At 40.7% G+C, this 20,751-nt stretch overlaps 5 protein-coding genes across 9 annotated transcripts; 3 read left to right on the top strand and 2 right to left on the bottom strand.

The window, feature by feature from the left end:
- The first annotated feature begins 1,957 nt into the window (after nt 1-1,957).
- LOC108094504 (band 7 protein AGAP004871) lies at nt 1,958-5,388 on the top strand. The gene is made up of 4 exons (XM_017195108.2): nt 1,958-2,244; nt 4,300-4,816; nt 4,887-5,052; nt 5,119-5,388. Exons 1-4 carry the CDS (start codon nt 2,061-2,063, stop codon nt 5,380-5,382), a joined length of 1,131 nt encoding a protein of 376 aa, XP_017050597.1. The 5' UTR covers nt 1,958-2,060; the 3' UTR covers nt 5,383-5,388.
- A 217-nt stretch (nt 5,389-5,605) lies between these two features.
- LOC108094525 (NADH-cytochrome b5 reductase-like) lies at nt 5,606-11,123 on the bottom strand. Of its 5 annotated transcripts, none has more exons than XR_001771559.1 (2): nt 6,895-6,973; nt 5,606-5,712 (listed from the first exon to the last, which is right to left on the bottom strand). XR_001771559.1 is itself a non-coding variant. In XM_017195138.1 (2 exons), the coding sequence occupies exon 1, from the start codon at nt 11,106-11,108 to the stop codon at nt 10,149-10,151; it is 960 nt and encodes a 319-aa protein (XP_017050627.1). In that variant the 5' UTR covers nt 11,109-11,123; the 3' UTR covers nt 5,634-5,712; nt 10,134-10,148. The 5 variants fall into 5 exon arrangements, 2 of the variants coding, with proteins under 2 accessions (XP_017050627.1, XP_017050619.1); XM_017195138.1 differs by lacking the exon at nt 6,895-6,973 and adding an exon at nt 10,134-11,123 and having other exon boundaries at nt 5,634-5,712; XR_001771557.1 differs by lacking the exon at nt 5,606-5,712 and adding an exon at nt 6,151-6,625 and having other exon boundaries at nt 6,895-7,005.
- LOC108094514 (band 7 protein AGAP004871) lies at nt 7,243-9,716 on the top strand. Its single transcript, XM_017195119.2, has 4 exons — nt 7,243-7,411; nt 8,515-9,028; nt 9,156-9,321; nt 9,385-9,716. Exons 1-4 carry the CDS (start codon nt 7,243-7,245, stop codon nt 9,583-9,585), a joined length of 1,050 nt encoding a protein of 349 aa, XP_017050608.1. The 3' UTR covers nt 9,586-9,716.
- Nucleotides 11,124-11,203: 80 nt separating the features above from the next.
- Nucleotides 11,204-13,669, top strand: LOC108094445 (transmembrane protein 185B). Its single transcript, XM_017195024.1, has 4 exons — nt 11,204-11,547; nt 11,658-11,728; nt 11,993-12,567; nt 12,626-13,669. The coding sequence occupies exons 1-4, from the start codon at nt 11,510-11,512 to the stop codon at nt 13,016-13,018; spliced, it is 1,077 nt and encodes a 358-aa protein (XP_017050513.1). The 5' UTR covers nt 11,204-11,509; the 3' UTR covers nt 13,019-13,669.
- Nucleotides 13,670-13,842: 173 nt separating this feature from the next.
- On the bottom strand, nt 13,843-20,042 carry LOC108094454 (post-GPI attachment to proteins factor 2-like). Its single transcript, XM_017195036.2, has 5 exons — nt 19,774-20,042; nt 17,557-17,760; nt 16,756-17,020; nt 16,479-16,697; nt 13,843-16,049 (listed from the first exon to the last, which is right to left on the bottom strand). Exons 1-5 carry the CDS (start codon nt 19,915-19,917, stop codon nt 15,889-15,891), a joined length of 993 nt encoding a protein of 330 aa, XP_017050525.1. The 5' UTR covers nt 19,918-20,042; the 3' UTR covers nt 13,843-15,888.
- Between the last annotated feature and the right edge of the window lie 709 nt (nt 20,043-20,751).

Here is a 20,751-nt window from a genome sequence, read left to right as displayed (position 1 = left end):
TTTCTTGAAAATCAACTCCATTCATTTAGCAGAAAGCCTTGGGGAATACTTATATTTCTTAAGAATAATTATACATGATCACCAGCTGCACAACTTTATAAACACAATTTGCTGATTCCAGAAAAAGTGGTTCATGCATTATTATTTTTAATTCAAATTTCATCAGCTGATTATTTTTATGTGATAACTCAGTGGCGGATTTAGAATTTCAGTCTGGGGGTTTTTTGATAGAACAAAATTTTTCAGTGTAAATCTAGTCTGTGGAATTCATATGTTAATCTCGGGAACTAACTTCATATCAGTTCATATATACATATTTTTAATTATTGTGAAATTATTCAAATATCAACAAATAGGTTCTATTCAATATTACCGTATACTCTAGTTTATTTTTATTATTATCTCCAGGGATTTTTTTGTTTGACTTAAAATTTTTTTTATTATAACGCAAAAAGTAAATACAGCTTTAAACAAATTATAATTCGATTCTAATAACTCGTGTTTCTTTTTATGTAACTTTAAAAGGTGCTAGAACCAATTCCGAGAAATTTAAAAACTGGTTAACGAAACCGATATTTATAAAAGTAATATAAGCATTTGTTGTACCAGTTACAAGCTATAAAACGCTACAAATTCTAAGAAGAATATTGCGTAACTGGAAGTGATATTAATCACCCTTATAAACGAGTTTATTAATTATAATAAAATTCAGCTTTAGTTTACCCTTGTAGTAAACAACAACAACCACCAATTTTAAAACTTTCTACTAAATAAAATCAATTTAAAAAATAAAAGTTAAGCTATAATCAAATTAGCTAAGAGCCCATTACTATATTAATTTTAATATCCGAATTGTCTGTTTATTTGTTCATGCACTGTGCAGAACTGTTTATTTTCTTCAAAGAAATTTAAAAACACTTTCAAAAATTAAGGTAGGGGATCATGATTTATTGAGCATGGGGCTGTGCTTAAATCTGTTGTAGTAAATCTTATGGTTAACCCATTAATGTCTTCATTTATGTTTTATGTGCGGGAAGACACAATTCATTCCATATGAAATCCCAGGAGTCTGGTTCTTTCGCTTGCTTTTTCGGCTGGAGCTCTGACCTTTGGCGATAATAGATCACCAGCGCCTGCTCCTCCGGTCTTGATTTAGACAAATGAGCAACGAGAAGGCTCCAAACACACCTCATCCCCAAAAGCATTCCATTCGAAAACAAAAACAAGCGAAGAACGGCCGAATGCTCTCAATGAAGTGGTTTATAAATGATCTCCATCTGTGAAGTTGTTCGTAGTTCATTTCAATAATTTAAACAAACGAACTAAATTACCAACAAAACGATCTATTGTGTGTATAGTATGTATGAAGGGAAAGGCGGAAAAGCTGGAAAATTGTTCGGCCACGAAAATGTGTGAAATGAGCCGAACGACTGCCGCCGACTGCTGCCACCATACCTCTAGGATAAAGTTAGTAATACCCACTGAAATGTAAAAGTCCAGGGTGTGTCGGTTTTTTAAATATATAAAAAACATTTATAAGTTTACGTTATACTAGTTAAAACCTTTTGAAAAATATGTATCCACATATATTATTTCGGTATTCTAAAAATTTGAGAAACAAAACATTTCTTATTATCAAAAGAAAACTATTTTTTCAATTGTATATAATATTTGTAATTTATCTTATAAAAAACAAATTTACCAAAAAAAAATAGTAAATATTTGGAGAATAATCTATACTGAAGTATAGGGCAACTCTACGTATGAGTGTTATTTTTTAAAGTTTTCAACTTCAGTTTGAAAAAATCACTCATACGTACTCAACTCTTCCCGTGGCACAAAGTGGTATTCCATAGTCGGTATACAAATATGGAGAACAGAATGATGTTTCCTGTCTTTGCGTCTGCGTTTGCCGCTGTTGATTCTTGGCGTGCTCATTTGAAAACGTGCGCTGGACGCGTGCAGTTCTCGATCATCCAGTTTCCATTCGGACCAGTCGTGGATTCGAAATCAATCCAATCCGGTCCAATCCAATCCGATCCGATACCCTCCGACTCGAAATGCATCCTGCCTCGCCGCATCAGCACCGCGCGCGCCTCAACATCGGTTCGCCGGGATCGGGTGGTGTCCAGGCCTCCTCCTCGACGGAGACCTTTCCCCTCACCCCGCAGCACCAGTCCTCGCAGCATGCGATCCACGTGCCGCCGCCACCCGCATCACTGCCCTACCAGGGACTCAAAACCTGTAAGACACCAAGAGGAGTTTACTACCTTTTTTGACTTGACTACATAACATTTTATTTATGACTTAAACTTATACATTTTTATATCAATTCTGTTTATCAAATAAATTTAAATAGATTTTTTTCTGTGACAATTTAAAAACAGAATTAAATTGAATTAGGAGTGTACATAACCTTTATTAAATTATTGAATGTTTTCCAAACACTTCATAAAAGAAAATCAATTAAAAAGAGTGTTGACAAAAAAAAACATAAAACTAAACAAAATAAGTAATTAGTTTATTTAATCTTATTTTAAGAATAGGTAAAAGAATTTCAATATTAAACCATCTTTTTTTTAAATTTTTTAAGGTTAAGGTTTTTTTTTGGTTGTAACAAATGTTTAAAAAAAGAAAACAAATTTTACCATAGAATGATTTTTTTGCTTTATTTTTTTTCGTTCATTTAATTCAAACAATGTTGTAATAGGATTATTTTCATGTGGTACTGTTTGTTTATGAAAACTATGAAAATTTCATTCAATGGAGAAGATATATTTTTAGCCCGATTAAAAAAGTGGCGAGACTTCCTTGATTTCTGGACCGGATTTCCAGATGCAAATAGCCGAATTATTCGCTTGGCGCTTTGTTTAGCTCATAAAAATACACGCACATTGACTGCCAGATACAAATAGTTTTCCACATTATAGTATAGTATAGCGCACACATGACCGACCTCACAAGCAAACCAAACCTCTAGTGCCCCGAGAATAATTCATAATTCATAATTCGGGCAAATGTGCGATTAATGCGATATAAAATCATAATCAAGGCGCGAGGTGAGGCGATTCAGATACCCATGAATCATTTCATTGAACAGCGAATGGCGATGGTTCCCCAAAAGAAAAGAAATTGTGGATCGTATCGAGTCCATGGCTGCTCCTCCTATTGAATCATATCGTTCGCGTCGACCACCTATGAAGTATGCAATATAAACTGAGCGCCGACATATGAAAACAAATAGAGATAATCCGAAGGCACCGGTGCGGATCGGTGATATAAGTCGTATTGTCGAAACTCGTAAGATAAACAGAGCAGCGAAATACTCAACACCCCAACTCGAACGTAAACACGGCGGCCCTGAAAATAAATACTGCCAGCAAAATAGGTGGCGAGGGCCAAAACAAAAAAATCGGGAAGGGAAAACAAGAAGTCAAACAGCTGAAATCAGAAATCAGAAATCCGAAATCAGAGATCATATTCACGAACACGGCGGCTGAACCCATAAACAAAAATCCCCAGCACATGCAGTTAGTTAGTCAAGCATAAAAAAAAAGCGCTCGAAGCAACCAAAAGCCATGGAAAGCATTTGGGATATTTATGGAATTTATAGCATTTGTACTAGATCAAAAGCAATTTGTACAAGTTAATTGCCCCCAGAACAGATCCGTGGAATATGCTGGCGCAATTGAAACAATGAAGGCGATCATCGCCGAAACCACTTTTCATAATCAGCCCCTGGGGAAATCAAACAAGCAGAACGTTATTCCCAAAGGATAATAAAAGATGTGATTGGATAAACAATTAATTGGGTCATTCGCTTGTTAGAGTTCACTCTCGAAAATAAAGTAAATAAATTTGATATTAACAAGGGCATTATTAGAAAGTATTGTTTTTAGTAATATTATTTAAGCATCTGGTTATAAACTGGTATGATTCGAAGCTAAATAAAACTATAAATATGTACACGAATTTGTCAGCTTACATTAGTTAAAACAACATAAGATTAAATAGCATTACATTCGTTTAAATTACATTGCTTAAAGTTTAGAGAAGAGTTCTTTAAACAAAAAACTAATTGCTACTCTATCTATAACAATGGCAACCTTTTGAAGTCGGTGGTTGTTAAACTTTTTAAAACATTTCTGATCTTATTATAAACTTATGATAAACTTCTACATTGAATTCTTTAACTTAAAATAAAACGGCTAAAATGCTCATTTTAAATTATATCTATACTATACATTTTTAATAATATTTTTACTAAAACATTAAATTTTCTCATAAATTCTTTTCCAGCTGAAAACGATGACATGGGCTGCGTGGAGATCCTGGCCACGGTGGTTTCCGTGCTGATCATGGTGCTGACCTTTCCCATCTCGGTGTTCATCTGCTTCAAGGTGGTTTCCGAATACGAGCGGGCGGTGATCTTCCGGATGGGACGACTGCGCAGCGGTGGAGCCCGTGGACCCGGAGTCTTCTTTGTGTTGCCCTGCGTGGATGACTACTATCCGGTGGACCTGCGCACCGTCTCCTTCGACGTTCCCCCGCAGGAAGTGCTCTCAAAGGACTCGGTGACGGTCACTGTGGATGCGGTGGTCTACTACCGCATCAGCGATCCCCTCAAGGCGGTCATCCAGGTGTACAACTATAGCCACTCGACCAGTCTCCTGGCGGCCACCACGTTGCGCAATGTGCTTGGAACGAGGAATCTCTCCGAGTTGCTTACCGAACGCGAGACCATCTCGCACACGATGCAGATGTCCCTGGATGAGGCTACTGATCCCTGGGGCGTTAAGGTGGAACGGGTGGAGATGTGAGTGGGGCGTTCCCTTTGCGGGCTTGTTGTGATTTGAGTTTGTTCTGATTTGATGCTCCAATTCTAGCAAGGATGTTTCCCTGCCCACTGCTCTTCAGCGGGCAATGGCCGCCGAGGCGGAGGCGGCGAGGGAGGCGAGGGCCAAGGTGATTGCCGCCGAGGGTGAGATGAAATCCTCGAGAGCTCTACGCGAAGCCTCCGAGATCATCTCAGCCAGTCCTTCTGCCTTGCAGGTAATTGCTAATCTTATTTAACAAATAATATTTGTCACTTTTATTTAATTGATTTTATTATTTCAGTTACGTTACCTGCAAACCCTGAGCAGCATTTCCACCGAAAAGAACTCCACCATCATCTTTCCACTGCCCATGGAGCTGCTCACACCCTTTCTGAACACACACGCCCACTCGCAGCAGCTGCAACTGCAACACCAGCAGCAGCAACAGCAGCAACATCAACAGCAGCAACAGCAGCAGCAGCAGCAGCAACATCAGCAACACCAGCTACATGCGAACGCCCCTGCCACGCCCCTTCATCGACACCAACACCAACACCACCAGTGACGCACGATGTCGGTGCTGCAGCCCTATTTGGAGGCACTGCATCGCTGCGAGCTGCGGCGGCAGCGGGAACAGCAGCGAACTGGAGCAGCGGATGCCGATGACGATATCGTTGGATTCCTGCTTTAGTGGTGCAACGGCGGCAGCAGCGGCAGACAGCGGGAAATCCCCGGAAAATTATTCGCCAAGCAATTAGAGGTCAATTAACCTTTTTTTATAGCAAAAGAAAATGAATTTTATAGTGCCACTGAAATACGTACGAGTATCTCTTTTTCTGGCATTTAAACTTCAATTTTTTGCCTGTTTTCCTTGGATTTAACTTGGCAGATCAACCTGGAATAAAGGGTATATTTATTAGCCATATATAACATATCATATAACACATAACATATCTGATAATCTAATAATACATGATTGATCTGCTAAGTTATTCCAAGCATCGGTTTTTCAAGTAAGCCATTATTTCTTGATTTTGTTGTTGTTTATTATTGTAAAACCATGATTCATCTTAGACTTAAGAAGAGCTGTTAATATTAATTAATAATTTTGTTGTACGTTAAGGTTACCTTAATGACTTAAAACTTTATACAAATCTATAACATAATTACAAATCGGTAAGAATATTTCTCAAAAACGAAAAATCCAAACCAAAGAAAAATAACAAAATGTGCCAAAAAATAAAAAATTTTTTATTTAAATACCCAAAAAATGTGGAACTTCGATAAAAGCTTACCAATTAAATACAAACAATAAAATTAAAACAAAAACATCTACAAATTCACAGAATTTCACTCATTCGATACAAGCATGTACAGAATGTACAGTCACATATTTTGAGCTAATTTTAATGACACCACCGAATATGATTTGCATACTACAGATAATGGCTTGAGCACTAATGTGACTGAAACCCGAGTCGTCTGAGTCACTCATTTCAATCAGTTGAACGAGCCTTAACTCTTGACCCGTGAGTAAAGAAGTGTCTTTATACTCTGACGCAGATCGAAAATTGATTAAAAGTGAAATATTCTTGGGGTGCTGATAAGAAAAGCTTTCATTGATCGATGGCCGGAATAATCTACATGTACGAGCGCAATCAAGTTGGGTTTCACTTGGGTCTCAGAGCAAAGTGATTCACGGCAAACGCCCATGTCTCTCGATTTGCAAGGCCGCTCTTGGCGGGGGGTTCTTGGGTTCTTGGTGTTTCCCCGGCTCAATCTACACTGGATATGTGTTAGGGGAGATCCTAAAACATGAACAAATTACATTTTAATATTAAAGTAGCATCAATTTTATGACAAGAAATTTAAGTGGAACTTGAGTTTTTCTTTCCGAATTTAAAAATACAAATATTCTCAATTTAGTTTATATTTTTTTTCCGCATTACGTGTTGAAAACATTTTTGTTTTTCGGATAAATTTACCATGAATATAAAAAAATTTGCATATGATTAATAATACAAATTAATAAAACAATACTTAATTTATAAAATGAAAAATTTAAAAAGTACCTTACCAAATATTTACTGCATTCTGCCTCCAGATTTGAATTCAATTGAAAGTTATTTTCTTTTTCCTTGGCAGGATGAAAACTAATTATCCATTTCACACTAGATTAATCTCTTCAGATTGATTAGCTTTGGATTTTTTCTCAATGTGCCCTCGCCCTCGCATTTGAGCCGCTCGGAAGCTCTGTGCAGCGATAAAGCCAACGCGATACTCCACTCCACTCGGTATCTGGGAGAACTGGCCGCTCTTATCACGCGAGAATGCTTTTCGGTATTCAGTTTGGATTTTGCGGCTCTTCCCGCAACAGTTTCGAGTGCTAAGCTGACCGGACTGGAACAATTCAACGCCCCCAACGATGGAGCCGCAGCAGGATTCGCCCGTGTACGCCAACTACGAGGACATGCGTCACTCCGGTCCGGCCAGCTCCACCGCCTACATGATCAACATGGGACCCGGTGGAGCGGCTCCGGAGCAGCCAGCTCGGGTTCCCGGACCCACTCAGCAGTATCGGGGATTTAAGACATGTAAGTTGAAAGTCCTGAAAAAAAAATCAGAAATAGAAAGGTATAATAAATACTTTTGTTCCGAGTTTTCATTTAAGATTTAAACTAAACTATGTTATCCGTATAACTTTTCTTACTCCGAGATCTTCAATTACTGTTTCAATTCCTGTCAATTGGAAATATAGTCCACTGCTAAACTTTAATCGCTTGAAATCAACCGATACGGAATACACACTTCTGCATTCTGAATTTCTCGGAATCGCTACTTCAGATAAGATTAGAGGGTGGCAAACAGAAAAGTGTGAAATTGATCGCGTGAGATGTGTTGCCGCTCTTGTATTTTGTGAACTTGCATCGCAAAATATTTCAGACTTGCAAAATCGTAAATAAATAACCCTAAACCACCTTATCGGTTGATTTTCACATAATTACCTATGTCCAAAATCGATAAGGGAATCGTACAATTTAATGGACTGCAAAAGTGACGTTTGAAACTTCATTCTTTATCATAGAAGATAGTGCTTTAGATTTTATTTTCAACTTTGGGGTCAATTAGCTAATATCTGTATCCCACTTAATCCTTGATTATTCTTTATATATTTTGATGATTAACCCCTTAAAAGAAATTGCTATATTTATAGACTTCAGTAATTTATTTTGTTTTCGTTAATCAGCAACTAATTGTTTCGAATTGGAATACACCCCCAACTTTTATTTCAATTTCTTTATCAATAAATTAAAAAGATTTACTTTTTATTAAATTAATAATTAAATATCATCAATATTTATTTGGTAATAAGGTATTGTGATCTAGCTTTTAAAATGTATTGCGTTTTTAAAGAGAGAAATTTTTTAAACGTTATCACATGTAGAAAACCTGAAGTGTTTGCTATAGTTTTCAGCTTTTTAATTGACTAAATTTCTCAATGAATTTCTTGGTAAGTTTTAAGTTTTTCAAGTAGTTAGGAATTTCCGGAAATGCGAGAGGTGATAAAGAAGAAAAGGTACTTGAAGCCATAAAAGCTATTAGTTTATAACTTGAATTCCTTTTGGTTTTTCCAAGGGTTTTATTGGTACTCCTGTGTCTGGAAACTAATTACTCAATTTTTCGCATTTCTTTGCAGCGGAGAACGAGCCGAGGGGTTTTGTGGAGTGGGTGGTCACCTTGTTCTCCGTGCTGATCTTCATCATCACCTCGCCGATCGCCATCTTCATTTGCTTCAAGGTGGTTGCGGAATATGAGAGGGCCATCATCTTCCGGCTGGGAAGGCTGAGTGGAGGAGCTCGTGGTCCCGGCATGTTCTTCATCCTGCCGTGCATCGATGAGTACCGCAAGGTGGACCTGCGCACCGTCACCTTCAATGTGCCGCAGCAGGAGATGCTCACCAAGGACTCGGTGACGGTCACCGTGGATGCCGTGGTCTACTATCGCATCAGTGATCCCCTCTACGCAGTCATCCAAGTGGAGGACTACAGCATGTCCACCCGCCTCCTGGCGGCCACCACGCTGCGTAACATCGTCGGCACAAGGAACCTCTCCGAGTTGCTCACCGAACGCGAGATCCTCGCCCACACCATGCAGGCCACCTTGGACGAGGCCACCGAGCCCTGGGGAGTCATGGTGGAGCGAGTGGAGATGTGAGTAGCATTCTTTAAGAGCTAAAAAACAAACAAATACCCATTTCACCTTTCAAAAAACCTATCTCCTGAAATGTTAATCCATTTGTTTTGATAATATCTGATCTCGATCTGCTTGAATCCGCAGCAAGGACGTCTCGCTACCCGTTTCCATGCAGCGAGCGATGGCCGCCGAGGCGGAGGCCGCCCGCGATGCCCGTGCCAAGGTGATTGCCGCCGAGGGTGAAAAGAAGTCAGCCGCCGCCCTCAAAGAGGCCTCCGATGTCATCTCCTCCAGCCCCTCCGCCCTGCAGGTGAGTGCTCTTCCCACCCAACCCTTCTAAAGCAATGGATCCTAACCAAATCCTCCTCTACAGCTTCGCTACTTGCAAACCTTGAGCAGCATCTCGGCGGAGAAGAACTCCACGATCGTCTTCCCGCTGCCAATGGAGCTGCTGACTCCTTACCTGGCCAAATATGCCCAAATGATGCCACAGCCACCACAGCTACCGCAATCGCCGGAGAAGTCGGACTCGCTGCTGGATGCGCAGGCCGCTTGGCCCAAAACCAACCTATGATGTATTCCACTAACGTATTGCCCAGCGATCGTAGACATAAAGTATTTCTGCTTCTTTTTTTTTTAATAAAAAACCATATACTAAGTAAAATAGTATTGGAAATGAATCACCTAGTTGATTTTTAAATTAAATTGAAACATGATGCTGGGTTTTTCTTATTATACTATTTGATTGCCTTTGGTGACTATATTCTTACTTAAAAAATAATTCTATTTCATTAATATACGTTTACATTTTTACAATGTTTAAAAGTTGTCATCAAAGAGCAAAAACAACACCAACAATATTCTAAAGTAGATAAATAAAAATAGAAATGAAGTCAACCACTATGACATATGAAAACGGGTTGCTACAATTGCATTTTGTGGTCGACGGAAAGCCTTTAGTTAGAAAAAAGTTTAATTGTGCTACCAAACAGCTTGCTAAAATTACCATTTAGCCAGATCATAAATAAAAAGTTATGGTATAAATTTACATCACGGAGTGTTATTATTTTTCAGGAGTGTTAATCAAGCTCTCAAGAACTACAAATAACGAAAGGCACTTACAATTTCCTTTGGTGATTACAACAAATAAACGTTAGCTGGATCCACAGCCAAGGATTCGGTAGCCAATTGGGAGATGTTCCGCTGGAAACTTGAATCTCCGGCCACGATAACTATGCGCTGTCCGGGAATGGACGTATTAACGTGCCTGGACAGCTCAGAGGCATCCAGTCGGCACACTTTGGCCATCTCCCTGTACCGAAGACTCCGGCGGAAGTGAAGGCACTCCGTGTTGCATTTTTTCGCCTTTTTGCAGTCGGCGGAATCGCACTTTTGGTGGGGCAGATAAAGACAGCCTTTGTAGTTCCAAAACTGTGCGAATTCCAGCAACTCCTCGCGGAAATAGACGTGCTGCAGGTCGGGAGCACACACCAGATGCCATAGGCGACTCATGTCCTCCTCGTCGTCGAGCACCTGACGCACCAGCGGCAAAGTGGGTGCAATGGCCACTCCTTGGGCCACAATGTAGATGCATTTGCCGTTCTGCGGATCATGAACGTACTGCCCAATGGGTCCGCGGAACTCCAGCAGATCGTTGGGTTGCACGGCAGCCAAGTGCTGCGACATCGGACCCTCCTTCTGCAGCTTAACCAGTATCCGGAACTCCTTGGCCAAGAAATCGCTCCAATAGGGAGAATATGGACGCAACAGGGAACCGAAGCGCAGCATCACATGATGACCGGGCGGTATGTCCAGCACACAGTCTTCCGCCTCCGTGCCCTCCTCGGGGGCGTGGCCGAAATGCAGGAGCAGCACTTGACCATCGGATTCAAGATTTTCCCGCCGTAACAGTCGGAATTTTGTATAGTTCAGGATCACATTGCGTTTGCCGGCCAGCAGGACGCGTTTGCTCGGCTGTGGCTTGTTGTCCAAAATGCAGTTGGTGCAGCCATTGCCACAACAGTCGGAATCCTGCAGGCTATCCTCCTTTGCAGGCAAATCTGTCTCCAAATCCAAATCCTTTTGCGGCTGCACCATGCCGGCAGTGTTGCAAAACGTGTACTTAGCTTGAAGTCTAGCTATATATCGCTAATCAATCGGCTGGCTAACTATTAAACTATCGTTATCGAGTTTCCGGACAACAACAAGACAACTCGAAAAGTATGCCAGTCAAAGTGTGTAAATAAAACAAAGGGGCGACCATAAGGAAAGAAAGAAACAAAGATCGGCACCAGGCGCAGAGCAAGTTCTGCCCCCCACCCCGCCAGAGACCCCCCGTTTCGCGCTGAGATTGGAGCCAGAGAGATTGGAGATCGGAATTCGGTGCTCGAGGAGCGGACGCAGTGCGGCGGGAGTGCACGAGCAGCTAGTGTGTCCCAGTGCCCTGTGCCAGTTACCAACTGTCCAGGTAGCAAGATCTCTATGGTGTCGCCAGCAACATGAACCTGGAATCGCTGTTCCGCGACTTCAATCCCTGGTGAGAAGCCCTCGGCAGCGGACGCCCGGATCACGGAGGAGATCGAGATCCAATCCATTGCGAACCAATCCAATCCATTCCACTCCCTAATCGGCCATGTTCTCTTGCAGCAAATTTATCGTTCACTGCAGCCTGTTCACCTTCGTCACGCTCTTCGCCTTGCGCCTGGATAACTACATAGGTGGGTACTCTTGTAGAAGCCAGCTGAGCATAGATTCAACTTGCCATGGATGGTGGGCTTTCCCCAAACTAGTCAATCGTGCTCTTCGGGGAACTTGTACGTGTAATAAAGCACATACAATAGATATGATATACACAATACTATTCAGAACAATTTATAAAATGATCTACTTAAAAACACTTGTAAAGCCCACCCATATATGGCTCTTAAAAAATTTATCTTAGATATTTTTTTAAATAAGAATTATCGAATGTCTTTCTGCAGATTGGCCCTATTGGGCAATTTTCACACCGCTGTGGATATGGAAGTGCACCGCCATCCTGGGCGCCATCGTCGGCGCCATCGTTTGGTGCCGCTATCCCCACTACCGCCTTGAAGGCGACGCCTACACGCAGTTCAAGGCAATGCTCATCTCCCTGGCCCTGCACCTGATCCTGCTGATGTTCGAGCTGCTGGCCTGCGATAAGCTGACCTCGGACCGCCACCTTTGGGTGCTGGTCTTCATACCGCTGATCTTCGGATCGGTGGTGAGTGTGGGCGCCTGTGTGTGGGCCGTCAAGCACGATCGATCCTTCGAACTGGAGCTGTTTTTGGCGGTGAATGCGTTGCAGTTCGTCTCGCTGCCGCTGAAGCTGGATGGCTTTGTGTACTGGAACTGGGATGTGGTGTTTGTGCCTATGTGGATTGTGATATGCCTGAGCTTGGTCAGCGTTTTGTACAACATCATCTTCTGCGGCATCATGATGCGTACGCCGGAGGTCTCGCTGCAGCAGAAAAAGGCAGCGTTAAATGCGGCAGTGGGCAACATCTGCACGGTGCTCCCATTGCTCTGCTTTCAGGTGAGTCCTATTAAATCTTTTGACGTAAACAGTCATGTCTAAGCATTCTTTTTACCAGGTGGTCATCTGCGACAAGCTGGATGGCGAGCTTAAGTTCCCATACGTTGTGGTCTTCTCGCCGCTGCTTGTCTCCATTTTGGCACTGATCATTCTGAGCTTCACGGCCAAGGGCGGCAACATGTGGTGGTTCGGCATCCGCAAGTCCTTCAGCCAGTTCCTGCTGTCGGCAATGCCCTTCCTGCAGGAATACGGCAACATCAGCTATCACGTCGAGACGCACAGCAATGCCGGGCAGTCCGTGCCGCTGGACGCCACCTCTTCGTCAACGAGCATGGCGGCCAGCGAGCAGCTGCACGAGTTCGGCAAGCACGACAAGAAGGGCAAGAAGGGGGCCAAGAACGACATCCTCAAGCCGGTGGTGCCGTTCGTCAGCATCGACCTGCCGGACTAGATATTAGGTTAAAACAAACGGACAGCTTAGCACTGCGCACAGGAGCAGCAGAAGGAGTAACAGAGAAACAGAGCAACAATAAATAGCAAGAACCACTTAGACCTATGGACAGCCTCTCAGCACGCGCACACGGAGACGCCGCACACCTTTGTTCAGGTGTTTATATATTAAGCATAACACATACCCTATGACACAATCAAACACACACACACACACACATCGGCCGTAGCTTCTAGACTCGTACTGAATTTTAATAGTAAGCCAAACGCTAACCCCTCCCACAACACACAACCCACGCCTCCCCCAGCCCCAAACTTTCCCAGCCACTCCCATCGTCCCTCGCATTCGCCTGCATGTAATAGCTGTGCATATATACAGGCCGGTGACCACACGCAATTGTTCAGATTGCCAAACCCAAAACTAATCAGAATTAGAGAGTTCACCTTGACCGCTATTTTCTTTTACAAATCGAACAAACCGCAACCTATTAAACTTTGACTCTTGGCCTTATATATGTGCAAGTATTATGTGTTACATCCCTCACACTCTGGACAACCACTTAAGTGTGATTGCCTACGATTTAGTGTAAATAATTTACAAACAAATGAAAACATGAAATATACTTAAGTGCTTCCAAAACAAACAGAGAAAGCGATTTGAGTTTTGAATTGGTTTAAGAATAATTCAGGAAAAAGTGTTTATTAATACAGAAATCAAGAATAAATCAGAAGAAAAGATATTTAGTGTCAGGACTAAAAGAAAATCAGGACTATTTGAAATTGTAGATCCCTTTTAACAAAAAAAAAACCAGGCTGGGAAAATCCTTATGAGTTGTATTAATCTTTATTCAAATAAGGAAGCTACAAAGTTTACATATTTCATAGTTAATTTGTATTGGTTTTTGTTTTAATTAATTCTCTTACGTTGTGTCGCCTTAAAAGTTATGCAAGGGTAAAAAGTTGCATTTTAAAAAGTGACTATCCCAGAGCTGCTGCTTTCTGCCATACAAAACAAATAGAAAATAGCGGGTGATCGATATATAAAGTGCGAATACATATCATATATCCTTACTCCGTGGATCCAACTGGAAGTGTTCATCCTTATGGGTCAATATGGAGAGAGGCACATAATGGGAAAATCGAAACGGAGCGGGACAGAGATAATATAGAAGTTGAGATAGGAGTGAGATGGGTAACTTAACTCAGGGCGTGTAAACATCAACAATAATTCGAATATATATTTGCTCGATCGCAAGGTGCAATTGGCAACTCAACTATTGCATAACATATCGCATGAGTGGGTGTGATTTTGAATATATATATATAATTAATTATAATATCATTTTGTGTGAGAATTAACAATTGTTTCATTGGTTTAGCTACGTTGTTCGCAGGGAATACAAGTACAAAGGCTCTTCTCCTGACCATTCAGGATGCTATTTAAAACGCCGATCTCTCGCAGTTACAATGCATAATAGTAATTATATTGGTAGTCATAATATTACCTATGGAATAAAAGTTTCCGCTTGACTCTGGTGTGTGTATAGTACAAAGTTAAATAAGTAATATCAAATTGAACTGTCTTCGATTTCAGCTAAATACTCGGTGTGAGAAAAAATACATAGCTACGGATGTCCGTATCAGCAAAATATCTGTATATTGACCATTATCTGGCTTACATTTCGATTAGCTATTGGCCGTGCTTGCCTACAACGAAAGCTAAATGTAAAATGTTCGTCTTTCACCCGATCGCTTGACCAATTGTTTGGGCTACGCATTTCTTAATATTTCAAAATTCATTTTGCTATTAAAGTTGGCTAAGAACAATTGTTTATTTTGCTATAATTTTTTGTTAGTCTGACGTCGTTGGCATCAGAAACTGCCTCATCTAGATCTTCGACCTCAAGAACAGCGATGGGAAAGGTACCGAATTTCTCTTTTTAAATAGAATTTTCTTGAGAATTTAAATTTAACAAATTTAAACCTATCAGTTTAATTTTATAATTCTTTCGGGAAGCTAGTTGGTTCCACATTTCTAAAACCCTTTTCTCATTGGGTTCTTATTTTAACAAATTAAAATTTACTGGGAATACATACATCGTTTTTTTTATTTTCTAATCACCTTTATAGATACCTCCCATCACTGTTCGAAATCTGTGAGTGGTTGTTGTTCGTTGCCCGTAATGTCGCAGCTTAATGTCTATTGTCCGATTTCTGTTTCAATGTGTTTTTTTTTTCTATTTTGGGGAGGGCCAATAGGGCCGCCCCAAGGAGGCTATTTTCCATCTTGTATAAACGATATGTACTAAGTGGTAAGTAATTCGAATTTCTATTTACTTTACTGCCTAACAAATGAAACGCTGTCGATTTGAAATTGACTTGAGATCTGGCGAGCTGCGATCCACTAGGCGTAAATATTACCTTATTGTTTGTTGTATTTTTTTTTTGTTTTTGCTTTCGGTGCACTTAATCCTTACTTAGGTAACTTATTTCTTGTATTTAGAATGTGTACTTAGATCGGTATGCCCTCTAATCCGGCAAATTTCTTTACATACTTGTTTTGTATATTTAATAATTATATTAATCGTGGAACTATGGAACATTTCGCTTTCGCTTTCGTTTCGTTTCGGTTTTCATTTCCTTATTTCTGGGGTTTCGCTTTGATTTTTGTGACTCTGATTTGTGGGTTCAGTGGTTTTAAGTGAATCGAAGAAAATAGAGGAATACTAATTTTGTTGTTGATCGATCGGTAATGGAAGCGCTTAGTTTTAAAGTTGAAGAAGTTTTGTTAATTGTACGTTTCGTATGGGAATTACAAACACACTATTCACTGGAGAAGTGGCATGCAGGTGGGATCTAGTCCATCCGAATCTAGTCCACTTTCGGCCTGTTGCTCAAGTACTGGGCGAGATTCTCGCGTGGTCCCTGCACGATCATCAAGAACTGCGAGGGGAAGTCCCAGATTATGGTGAAGTGGAACAGCATGTTGGCGATGGCGATCAAATACTCGAAGAACGCGAACCAACTGAAGGCTGTAAAAACAAAAGGAGGTCATTACAAATAATATCTATTAAATAATATGTTGTACATTTTCAAGATACTGACTGGTAAAATTAATTTTTAAATGTTAATACATGTATGTATAAAAATATGTTAATTTGAAAAGCCAGTTTTGGGTTAAAATATTGAATTCATTTTATTAATTTATAAAATATTTATAGATTCAAAATTTTGAATAATATTGGGACCATGCAGCAAAAATTAATATAAGCAACTAAATGCTGATTGTTTAAAAAATTGAAACCAAATTTTATTTTGACGGTTAAGTTTCGATTTCTGGGAAATATGTTCTTATTACTTTCTCCAAAATCACTTGATACAAAAATCATTTGGAACATAGTTGTGATGAATATATTATTTATGTCACAAGAAATTGTTTTTAAATTGTCTTTTTTATTTACCTAAGTCGTGACAGTAGAAGCGATGTTTGGCAAAGAACACCAGCAGTCCGACGGTGCTCAGGATGGAGATGGCGAAGAGGATCTTCTTCCACTTGATGGACAGCCGCTGCTGTTCGCTCAGCGATTGTCCCTTGTTGAGGATGTCGTTCAGCTTTATGGTGGCCAGCATGTAGCACAGTGAACACACCATAAACGTGATGAAGATGCGCTCATGAATAGCTGCAATGGGTGGTAACAGTGTAGACTCGATAAATGGATGGCGGTTCACTTAACCTACGGTAGTTCTCGCGATTCGATATATAGGTGACGCCCGCCAGGGAAGCGACCTCGATGCAGTTGAGCACCAGGATCAGCGTGATCAGCAGACTGGTCTGAGGCACCTGGGCGGGATTCAGCCGGCGCAGCTGCGAGCGGTAGTAGTTCTTGTAGACGAAGGCGATCGGGATCCGCGGTCCGATGTGCAGAGCAATGCTGATGCGCCAGAAGTAGCGCTGCGGACTCACGCCGGTAATTGCACTTATCGAGGGTACTATATTGTAGACCTGGTAATAGAAGTAAGATACTGGTTATTAATCTGCCGGCTAAAATGTAGTATAATGCTAATCTTCCTAGTTCGGATGTAATTTAACAAGTCCTAGTCAAAGTAAAAATCGTATCGTAGGGATTTTTAAATAAATATCAACCGTAATTGAAATTAAACAACATATGTATATAAAAACCAAAAATATTTGATATACTATAAGCTTAAGGAAGATTTAAACTGATTTAAAATCCTAAATAACTGAAAATAACCATATCAAAGAAAAAACCCAAACATGCTTTTAAATATTCAACAAAATAAAGCAAACTTAACGTCTTGTCCTTGAGGTCTGTGGCCATTAATCAAATTAACCGCTGTGCTTTTTGTGACCGAATCGCTTAAAAAGTATATTTGCGTGTCTCCTATCTCGCACGGTCTCCCCAGAGGATGACAGTGATTTGTTGGCCGCGGGATTAACTGCGATTGGAGCAGTTGTTTCCTGCCCCGCCCAGAAGCTCTGGACACCCCAAAAGCCCACCTAAAAAAAAAAAAACTCACGCGGCAATGTGTCTCGTGTACATCGTCGTACTGGAAGACGTAGGCGGTCACGAAGCACGTGAAGAGCGTCACCAGCGGCAGCAGGGCGGTCACCACACACAGCTCATGGAAACTGGCCAGGTAGTGGATGGCCACCTGCTCCTCCTTCGGCTCCCTCGCATCCGCCTGCTCCACCTGCTGCTTGGAGCTAATCGTTGTGCTAATCTGTAAGGAAGTATGAACGTTAGGATCAGAGTTCTCTATTTAAAGGTTGAGGGGAAAATCCACTGTAATTTATTTAGAAAGGTGATAACTTCAGAAGAAGAAATGTAATCTATAAACGAATTTTTAATATTTATACGTTTACGTCTTTCTTAAAAGATTTACAATTCATAATCTTCACCCACTGAGTTCAAAATATAATAAGAATAAATTCAACTTAAGCTTTTTAAAAATTTACTGCGGAAAATTGATGCACTTTTTTGAGGAGCATGGCAAATGAATAAGTTACTTTTTTACTACTATATAGATTAAATGTTACCTTTTGTTCTTTGAATGAATGACTACAGTGGTTTCACCCCCTGAACGGTTGTGATGGATGATGCGTAGTTGAGAGATAGCCCTTACCTGGCTAATTTAGTTCTGAGTTCGATTTGAGTAATGCACAACAACGAAAAAGCGCTAAAAATAAAGGCAGAAAAGAAAACAATAAGAGGTGTGAATAAATCAATAAACAAAAGACAAACAATGGGGAGCAGCAAATAAAGGCGTAAACTATGCGGATACGCGTGGCTAAATAATGGATGAGGTCCGCATGGCATCCCGAATGGGAAGAGCCCGGAGTTATAAATAAACAAGTCCTTGAGCTGGCTAGCTGGCTAGCAAGGGGTATGGTTATGGTTAGGATACGGCGGCTATCCTAACTGGTGGGTTAGTGGGCTTGGTGGGTGGCAAGGCCGCTCTCTCTGTGTGTGTGTGGTTCTGGTTAAAAGGACTCGGCTCGGCTCTCTCTGTCTGCCGCTCCGAAAGAAGCAAAAGGATTAAGGCCAAAAATAGATGAGCTGCGCCTGACGTAACCAACAACCAGCCAGCTGGCCAAAATTAATTAGAACAAAATTAATGGGAAATTGGCCGGGCGTCAGGAATGAAATTGAATATGCGCTGCGATTAAATCAGAACACCGGAAGCAGGCGAAGCGCACGAAAAGTACCTAAGAAACTGGGCCAAAAGTGGGTGGGTGGCGATTCCACAAGGACACGGCGAAATCGAATAAATGATTAAAACAAGAGCCAAACAAACAAGGCACCACAAAGTAAATACAAATACACGCATTTCGAAATTAGGCAAGCCAGAGAGAAAAATAAAAGTGCAAGGCAATGGAAAATGTTAACAGCAGTGCACAAAAATTGTTATTACAAAATTGTTTACCTTCAGAAAATTTGATCAACGGCTTATAAATTTCTTAAATAGACATATAGCAATTATAAGAGAAAAACAAAATTTTCAAAAATGTTGTGGTTTTTATTACAAAAAACATTCACATTTTTTATGTAAGATTAATTTTAATTTTTTCTGAAATTCGCTTTTATGAGAAAAATATTAGAAAAAGAATTTAGGTCCATTGCCAAGTCTCGTTTTAGCTATACTTTTTCTAATATATTTTACAATATTTTGTCTAAAAATTGGAGATTACTTTTACACAATCCTTCGATTAAATTTTGTAAAACATTTCAATTTGAAATAAAGTTCATACAAGATCCTATGGCATTGTTTTTATTGGTTCGAAGTTTTGCAATATCTAGAGCGATTTGAAAAATATTTTCGGTGTGAAAAGCGGATGACGGGACAGGACAGGAGGAGGGGCAGGAGGTGGCATGCGCGGTGGCTGCGGAAAATTACAACAAACGAGCCGAGGAGCATGGAAAATAAAACGGGCACACACACACACACACACCCGCACAATTTTTATGCGAGTTCATGGCAATTCTGCAGTGGCGTGGGTGATAAAAGGGGGTGGAAGAAGAAGGGGGTGGACTGGTCGATGGGTGAGGAGGTCACTAAGCGTGCGCTGCCTCCGCTTAAAGTTATATAATTTTTTAGCCAGGCCAAACAAACGATAAATACACACAAACACACATTGGCCCACTCACAATAAAAAAAATGGAGAAAAAAAAACAACAAGGGAAACTCGTAGGGTTTTCACATGGAAATTTGGGGAAACGCAAACGCCTCTCTCACCGCTGCTGGGTCGCCGGAGCAGCTGTTCCCGCCGCCTCCGTCGCCGTCGTCGTCGGACCGCCTGGATGGGTGCGGGTGGTCCGTCGCCCCCTTTCCGCTATCTGCCGCCGATGATGACGTCGCCGCTCCTGTTCTCTGCTGCATTTTCTGCTCGGTTGTCGGCGCTGGCGTTGCTGCTACTGCTCGTGCTACCGTCGATGCTAATTGGCATAATTTGCATGCCCCAACGCTGCCGTCGCCGAGTTGTGACCGCGCGCGCGCCTCTCTCGCAACTGCTGCTTTTCCGCTTTTTCCACTTTTCTTTGCTTTCCTCCCCGGCCCGGTCACACCGGCAATAGCCCCATACTTTTCGTTCGACAGGGTCACACTAACGCCATGTACCGTTAGCTTTTCGCCTTCGCCAACAGACTTCCTGTTGGTAGGGCCACACTGGAGATGAAATATAGCGGCTTGCCTTTTCAAATTCCACAGTTAAGTTAAATCACAAACAATTTTACAATCTAAACTTCTCTTTAATGGAACTACTTTTTTGCATACCATAAGAAAATTTTTTTTATATTTTGTTTAATATATATTTGTATAGTTTGATTTGCAAAAATAAATTATATTACATTTCATTTAAGTTACCTTAAGTTAAGAAGAGTTCCTCGAAAATCCACAAAATTAACACTGTTTTTATGAACCAAAAATATACTAAACCGAAACGGTGTTGATTAAATTTAACTTTACAACATTTTTAAAAATACTAAAAAAATCGTTATAAATAGTTTAACTTAGTTTGTAATTCATTTACTAACGGAATACCGCACATTTTTAGGAAATCCGTTTCCTTAACTTTAAGTATTATATGAGTAAAAAGGTTACACCTTCGCATTTATCAATGAAAAGTGTATAAAAACATTTTAATTTTTGTATGCAGAAGAAATACAGACCTAAAAAAAAAAACGAAAATCCTAATGTTAGTGTTAGTATTCTTTT

The sequence above is a fragment of the Drosophila ficusphila genome, unplaced genomic scaffold (genome assembly GCF_018152265.1).
Source record: "Drosophila ficusphila isolate 14025-0441.05 unplaced genomic scaffold, ASM1815226v1 contig_198, whole genome shotgun sequence".
In the NCBI taxonomy this organism is placed as follows: domain Eukaryota; kingdom Metazoa; phylum Arthropoda; class Insecta; order Diptera; family Drosophilidae; genus Drosophila; species Drosophila ficusphila.
The sequence above is the reverse complement of the archived record's forward strand: the minus strand, read 5'-3'. Positions and strand labels throughout refer to the sequence as shown.